The sequence below is a fragment of the Opisthorchis viverrini genome (assembly GCF_000715545.1).
Source record: "Opisthorchis viverrini unplaced genomic scaffold opera_v5_52, whole genome shotgun sequence".
NCBI lineage: Eukaryota > Metazoa > Platyhelminthes > Trematoda > Opisthorchiida > Opisthorchiidae > Opisthorchis > Opisthorchis viverrini.
The window spans coordinates 1,165,662-1,174,225 of NW_008751708.1; the positions used below are offsets into that span (position 1 = coordinate 1,165,662).

Here is an 8,564-nt window from a genome sequence, read left to right on the forward strand (position 1 = left end):
TTCGGGTTAGTAAGTTCACTCCTAAACCTCTGAGCTATCTCGACCGGCAAGCTAGTGTACAAACTGTGCGTATGAACTAATAGGAGATAGGAACTAGATACGGTTCAAGGGGAGAGCGGAGTTCATTCGTGGCGTTCCTTCTTGAAAGACCAGAAAGTGCCTCATCTTCGGATCTGGGATATTTGTTTCCTCTAGGGTTAATTGGACCGCTGCGCGATTCCATGAGTGAAAAACCGACTCGTCGTGGAGATGTTCGTTATCCTTGGAGCAGAGACAAAGATAGCAAATCCTATCTGAATACACAATCTCGTCTGCGATGCTCTTAAGCCGAATGTTCAGCGCGAAGGCTGCAGCAGGGCTGACCTGATATTCAACGTACCGAAATTCGTTCTTTGTAAGTAGTACCGAAAATCGGTGAAGTCTCACCTTGTCTGGGGCTTATAAGGTAGACGTAGTCTCCAAGGTTGGATCACTCTTCTTTTTCTTAATTGGCCGCAGGCTGGCACACGTATCGCATTCACAACCAATTCATGCATGAAGTTGATGCGAAAGAAACACCTCACCAAGTCTCTCGTTTATGATGCTCGACAATTGGTGCGCACGAATAATTCCTGAAACAAGACAAGTCGACTAATTCTTCAAAGAGACAGACTGACAGCAGGAAGGAAACTATTCATAGGGTTTCTGAAAATTCTTCGACAACCCAAGGCCGGTTCCGCCCTTCTTGAGGCTCACCAGGTAGTTGAGTAGGCGCAGTACCCAGGCTTTCCTCAATCTTACGTTCTCCTTGAGCCCAAATTGCACGAAATCCGGTAACTACACTCATCTACATACCATTTTGGTTTTCGCGGAGCTCAAATGAATTCAAGCTACAGAATATCATAAACAAGAGAATCAGCTGGGATTCAAGTGAGTCTCCCGTGAAAACTGAGTTACTATGAAATGAGTGTATCAGATTGACAGCATATTCATGGTACATCAAAAGTAGCTGCACGTATCCGACAACATGTTCTGTAGTGGTTCGGATATATGCTTCAAAAATCAGATGATCAGCATCCGAGGATTTTCAACTCAAGCCCGAGCCCAAGTTGGCGCTCCCGCCGAAAGTGGCAACTAAAGACCTGGTTGTCCACCGTCAGATCGAACGGTGATCACGTTGGCCACCAGTCCGTTTACGGCGACAACAAAATCTGATCGCCAGATCGTCGGCCACGAACAGCTGTAATTGGTGAGAGTCATGCAGCTGTTTATCGTCCAGTAGAGGTCAGCCACAATGTTTTCTTGACGGGACTCAACACTGTAAACGTTGCTGAAAACTGCTGGACAGCTCACGACTTCTTGGTGCTCATCAGGTAGGTGCATTCCCCGAAATTCCCTCAACCCTATCTCCTAGTGATGCGCAGCAAAGAAACAAGTCAACAGCAATCGGAAAAAATGGATGCCACTGAATCATCGATGACAACCACAGAAAAATATAAATGAGACCAAACCCCTTTGCAAGGATTACTGGTATCTTTCGGGTCAACAATTTTCAGCTAGTAATCTACGTCCTGTAATTGAAGCCAATATGTGCTGACAATCCGAGGAGTACTGGACAGCGGTTTCACGACGGTACTTCCACTAACCAGGTTGGCGTGTCTGTTGATATCCTATTTAAACTAACTTGGAGTAACAGCCACAAGGAGGTAAAAACCAGTAAAACTGGTTTCGGATTGAAGTGATGAAATGTATATTTACAACTAAGGCGAACAATCATTTCTGTGTTTTCAAATGTACCGAAATACAACATCCTTCTTGGATGCGATCACTTGAACTTCCAGTTTGACCATGCATCTGAGCAGATGCGACAGCATTTCCTCAGAGTAGCCAATCAGAAAATGAGCTTCAATGGGCTGAACGCGACTGGATAAAAGGAAGGCGATACGAACGACGTTCCACTGCCGCTTAATTATAACCTGAAAGAGGCAAACAAGAAATTAAGATAACTATAAAAGACCGGAACATTCGCACTAGTGAGATTTACACAACAGGGCCAATATTTAGGTGATGAATGGGAGCAGGGAAAGTGAAAGAGAATTGGGGCAAAAGCGGTGACAACAAGGCGAGATTTGCGGTACGAATTCACCAAACTTTCTACTGAAAAGTAAGAGGCTACAGGTGTTGTCGCATCCACGAGTGATCAACCAGCGACCTCATTTCAATCAAATATAGCCTGCAGTTGGTTTCGGTCGAAAATCTCGTATCAAACCCAGCATTCCGAGTCAAAATTAACTCCTTGCTCGATGAGCACGGTCGAAATGTGCATTGGATGGTACTGTTCACACACACACACACACACACACACACACACATACACACCGTTAAGGGCAGGGTTGTAGGGTCAAGATCTTCTTACTATTAGACCATGTCACCATGTCACCATGTCGTCATGGTCAGATCTGAGACAATATCTGGAGGTATATGGCTTGGAAGGCCTGTTGCTTGAGTTTAAACCTCCATCAGAAGTGTGATATAAGCAGTCAAGGGATTGAGGGTCCTTGCATTACAAGTTCGAGTTGCCTGACAGGCTGGAAGTAGAATCACACTATTCTAAGGAAGTTGACACGTGGTTTGATTGGTTCAGGCAACTGACAGCTTCGTATATTTGTGGCACCATAACTTTCCCCGTAAACAAAATAAACAAGTCCTGCATAATCCGATTACAAAAAGTTTTATGTGATCGTTTAAGGTCAAAATAGGGTTCTAAAAGGACAGAAATGGTGTAAGACGACCCCTTTCATTTCACGAGACTATCACAGGACTCTTCACTTAGTCGAGTAGACAACTGTCGTCTCCATGGATGGGGACCCCGGGACTCAACTCACCAATGGCTAGCGATACTGGCAGAAATGGCTCAATCGTTCCAGCCAAAGCTATCGCCTTTAATGCTTAGCTACCCAATACCTGAAATAAACAAACACGCAATCGCCTCGTAGGCTTGGCCATATCTCTCGCACTCTCCCACTTTCCGGTGATCGAAACTGTAGCAGCTGGAACCAATGTGCCTATGGCGCACGGTTTGTAGCTGATAAACTGAACTGATTCATCACTCACTTTAACCAAACTATGTAGAACACGAGGTAGTCACAAGGGCCAGTTGTGATAAGTTCGTGTCAAGCAAACAATGCCATGGAAGCCCGATACAAGCCCCAACACTACAGTACTTTGTTTCCCTAGTGACCCCCCAGTAGTGACTTCATCTTTAATGCGACCGTGCAGTTTCATACTCAATCTCATCAAGATGATCATACTTCCCACTACTAGTACAAACGAAATCGCTTGGTTTCGGTCGAAGTTGTAATAGAGAGCAGTACTTGATGAACCCTCACAAACAGTCACACTGACAGGCAGCAAAGTTAGATAAAGGTCTGATCTACTTGATGATTGTGTACTTCAACCCCCTCCTCCCCCACAGCATCTAGTTAGATAGGCCCAAAAAAGAGAAAACCTAGCATTTGAAACAGTGGCAGATGCTGTCCAGGAGAGGGTCTTCATATCGGTTGGCTGGTATGCCAGATCACTGAGTCAAAGAATTTAGTCATGAAAGCAGACTCCATACGTCACGACCACTTCTCAGAAAAGGGTATTGTGTCTAGAGAAAATCCTTCTTCCTACTGACACGGGCGAAGAAGTTCGATGCAACTAACCACTTCATTCAACATCACATTTATCGTTTACAGCCTACTGCAGCGTAAAAAGCAAACACGTGTTTCTCGAGTCAGATTTAACGGCTCTAAGTAAATGAGCACTGACTGTCTTGCTTTGTGGGTAGATCGATGAACCTAAATTGGCAGCACTCTAACCAGAAAAAGATGTGGTGTGTTGCATAACCCCATACACAAAAACGAGACAGCATGCTGTGTTTGTACGCGTTTCGAGCTGAATTAGGAAACTTTAATCTCTGTGTTTTATACTTTAAAACTGAAAACATTGGATTTCCATGGCACCATTAGGATGGTACTGAATAAGGACAGTAAGAACGCTCTGTTGAGAGTAGAGCGAACGGACATCTATTACAGCTACTCGAGTCCAACTAGCTAAAAGAAACTTGTTCGGCGTATTTTTCATTCCATTCAGATCTGCACGATCCAGTAGCATTTCTATTTCTACTGGTAACACGATAAGTATCACTAAAGGGATAGCACAACTGAAAGCTCAATGCTCGTCCATCTATAACTATGGTACTTCAGTTTGGATTTAACAACCTTCTTCGGATAGAAAAAAACACTGAGTCGAACCCAAATGAAGAAAGAAAATTTGTAGTTGCATTAAAAGGACACAATGAACACTGTTGAAAGTTGTGCTCTATTGGCCGCTGCACAAAAAATATTATTCAGCTGTAATCCCTTTCGGTGCCTGGCTGCCATGCCACCCCGGGGAAGCACGAGGGCTGGGATACTGCCAGGTTACCCAAACCTACACAGGGGAAGTCAAGAGGCAGGGGTCGGGTTCGAACCACGGATCTTCTGATCAGTAACTTCGCACTCTAACCACCTGAGCCATCTCGCCTCCTGCTGTACAAATGTTTATTTCGAAGAATTAAGAGTCCAGGACAGGAGGTATTCTGAACCTCCTTGGTGGGGCGAATCACTCTCTGTTTCTCCAAAAGCTGAACGGGTTTAATTCACTTTTCCACCTACCCGTGGTGATAAGAATCGCCCCTTTCATACGGCATATAACTTGCATGCAAAAACACGCTTATTTTTCCGGGCCCATGTAAACCTGAGTCCGGGACGTGCCCTAATTAAGTAACTCCCATAAGACTGCACAGCGGTTTTCTCGAAGCCTATTTGTAGACTTAGTTTGCTCTGTTAGAATCGCATGAGGTCCGCCAAGTCAACGAAGACGTTCAACAAGATTGGAATGAGTTGCTACAGTTACTGAAAATTCACTTCAAGGGGCATCAAGCTCTAGTCGCCTTGAACTGCTCGGGATTTGTCTGTTTATTAACCCAGGCTTATCTGTGTTCAGTGACATGCCTTCAACACTCATACATTTTAAAACGATGCAAACTCTCTCTACAAACCATTTACCTTTTTCAGCTGGTCAACCATCAGGTGCACGCAACCAGTCCCCTGAACATTCAATTCAATTTTTCATGTGTACTTCTTTATCGGTATAACAATCGCCCCATTGAAATTTCTTGGCCTCTCCTTGCACTCTATCATTCGTCAAATGTTACGATATCCCTCAGTCAACATGGTAATTCTGGTTTGCACAAAATTTCACCAGGCGCTCCAGTCTTTCATTTCATCATTGCGGGTTGAGTCCCCTAGTCCTCTGATAGTAAATCGAGGGGTGTCCAGAAGGAAACACAAAACCTCTATAAGGAATTTCAACTTCGGACTGATGCACTTTTAGTTGCTACCCGGACACGTTAAGATCCTCTCCAGATGATTTCAGGTATTTTATCAACACATTCAAGAAAAATGCAGTTTTATAGTGATAAAATGCTTGGTAAAAGGTCATACTATTGATGCTCAGATATATCATTCCAACATACCCTATGGGCATACTACTAAATGGATGCAAAAGCGGGGCACCAAAGAATTTTCAGACATTTGGGGTTTCAAGCCATCTTTGAAATGACCTACCTCGCTTTCAACGGCCACTGGGAAAGTCCCACGAATAAACGCGCGGATGAGCTCATCCTGGACAGTGATGTCTGGTGTGTAGAGGGACTCATTCTCTAAGTTAGAAGTATTCCAGGAATTCCAAGATTTCATCAAACCAATCTGATGTGGCTTTTTGGCCTGTTCATATGTGAGCGGAATAGACTGATTTCGTGTGCGCCGAACGACACCAACTCGAGTATTTTTACAAACAAGCCTTGAAGAGTGAAAGGTTCGAGCAACTCCTGTCAAAAAGTTTCGCCCGGGTAGGGTCATGTTTATTGCCTGAAAATAGTCGGAGAAACCACTATATCAATAGTTCCGGATTACCAAATTAACTCTCGCAGACTAACTGGAACAAAAGGAACAGAAAAGTGAATGGTTAAGATAGAGAAAACTGTTCAGGGTTTCAAACTGGCGTAACCTCGGCGTTGTTTTCTCCAGCAACAGATACCGATTTAAATTGATAATGCATACGTAAAAACAGTTTATTGTTGTTGAAGGGTAAGTTCAAAAATGTCTTCAAATTGTGGTCGTTATCGTTTTATGTGGAGACGCCATGGTCTAAGCTGTTATAGTCTTCCACCAGCAAAGGTTTGAAATAAAAATGCACCTTGTTTGGTAAACACTAACCCGCTCATCGGAGGAAGCATATAAAGCCCTTACAAATGACCAGAATTCAGAAGGGACACCCTTCATCATCACTGTCACAGTTCCCCGCTATCGATGGAATCAAGAAAGACGACCATTGCTGGTCATCAGTGTCATGACTATATAAACCATACCTTTGCATAACCCATTAGCTCATAGTTCTCACTCTATATTTTCAGCTCATGTACTACCGGTATTAGACGATTAAAGCGTACATTACGTCTTTCTATTCTGTCTCCTCTCTAATCTCGTCCTGGAACTACTCGACTCTCGCAACAATCAGAATTAGTGGCACAGTTCCAGCAGTAAGATATAGTCAATGCAACCAATTCGTGGCTTCGTGAATGGCTCTCCCGACGACGGATCAACCTTCGTAGGACACCACCAGAGATTATTTTGCAAGCCACAGCCGCTAGACTGATGCCCCGATGATTCTCGGAATGTCTCTTAACCCTTTTTAAATATGGGAATCACGTCAAGGAGCTCCATTCTATCGGTATTCTTTCCTCAGTAGTAAATTCGGGGGGCGAGATGGCTCAAGTGGTTAGAGCGCGAATTTACTGACCGGAAGGTCCGTGGTTCGAACCCGACCTCCGCCACTCGACTTCCCCTGTCTAGGCTTGGGCAACCTGACAGTATCCCAGCCCTCGTGCTTCCTTCGGGTGGCATGGCAGCTAGGCACCGAAAGGGCGCTACAGCTGAACGATTTATTTTTTATTTTAGTAAATTCGTCAGGATAGCCAAGAGGGACTAACCACATTATTTCGACAAGAAGGCGCAAGTGTTTTTGGATGAAGTGACCAAAGTTGTTCCTTCCTTTGGTATGCATTTTGCACCGATAAGGTGTAAGGTCATGCTTGCGAACATGCAGTCACTGAACACGCCACTTGCAATTCAGGGGAGGCACTCAGAGTTGTGGGACATTTTACTTACCATGGAAGTTGTACTAGCTCTGAAGTTTTGAAGTGTGTCCAGCACCAGTAGCTGCGTTGGTAAGGCCATGTGTTGCGTATGCCGAACCGTCGTTGGCAGAACAGGGTGCTGTTTTCCGTGCCCAATTCAGAGTGGCCAATCCCTGACCTGGCAGAGGGGTGTGGAAGAGATTATGGAACGTTTGGGTGCCGTCGTTGCTACTCGCCTTTCAGGATGGGGACCGCAGGATCCCCAGTGCGCCTGATTGGAGATGCTGCACGGTGTAGCTGCTAGTCGATATCAATGGTGTTCATGTTGTCAGTTTCCGTCCAGGTTATCTGAACAAGTGTCTGGAGGTGTATGCACATCGGAATAATTGTAGTAAGGTAGCAACCAGTACCTTCCGCTTCATTTCCTCACAATAAGGCTTTCAAAAAACATGTTTGTGCACCAGCGAAGCGTCAGTATTGTGCTGTCCATGTTGATGATGAAACACTTTCTTTGGAGCATGCAGGGTGAAAACCGTCTGGTATAGGTGCACTATTGCGCTGAAGCGGTGAAATAGGACCCCGGACATCCGTCGACTACGGTGGACTGGTGCCTACGTCCGAATAGGGTTCAGTTAGTCCTTCTAGATGGTGAGTTGATGAGGCCCAGCGTTCAAGACGATGTTTCTGTGGATGGATTGAGGTCCCATTCTCTCTGCAGATCATCTCACTGACACCCATCCTCGTCGGACCAGTTGATCGGATTAGCTGGAACAGGGTGTGATTGTCTTTTCTTATAGCAGCTCTCCATATCGAGGACTTTTCCTATCTACCAGCGCACTGTCAATCCTAAGGCTCATCATTAATCGGCGTTTTAGGGGTATGCGCGCGCTATTACAGTCGTTCGTTGCTGGTATGTCTTTCCTGGTTCCAATCTGAGCTGCTGACCACGACGAGAAACAGTGTTCGGAACTCCTGCTATGCTACAGAGACAGTGCCGACCCAGAGTGTGAAGAGCCCTGAAATCCCTCATCAGAGTGGTCAAGTCCCGCAACCAGAAGTAGGACTGCTCTTACAGTTGCCTTGAAATAACAACCTTGCAGCTTCACCGAGGTTGGTTTCTGAAGCCACGAATGACGCAAGTTGACGAACACTGCCTGCGCCTTGAGTACCAACACCATCAATTCATCTGTTATAGCGCAATTACTGTTTGTGCAGCTATTAGTGTAACGGTGACACTACTGATGGGGAGGCGTACAAGTAGTATGTTTTCCTCTTGGAAATTGGTTCATCGTCTCTTTAAAAGGGATATCTATTCTATTATCAATCATCATCAATCATCATCAATCATCAATCATCATCA

At 44.9% G+C, this 8,564-nt stretch overlaps 1 protein-coding gene across 1 annotated transcript; it reads right to left on the reverse strand.

Annotated features, from left to right (window-relative positions):
- Positions 1 to 1,742: 1,742 nt before the first annotated feature.
- T265_13287 (hypothetical protein) lies at positions 1,743 to 5,936 on the reverse strand (the record flags this gene model as incomplete). The annotated part of the gene is made up of 2 exons (XM_009168128.1): positions 1,743 to 1,955; positions 5,634 to 5,936. 2 exons carry the CDS (start codon positions 5,925 to 5,927, stop codon positions 1,767 to 1,769), a joined length of 483 nt encoding a protein of 160 aa, XP_009166392.1.
- Positions 5,937 to 8,564: the final 2,628 nt, after the last annotated feature.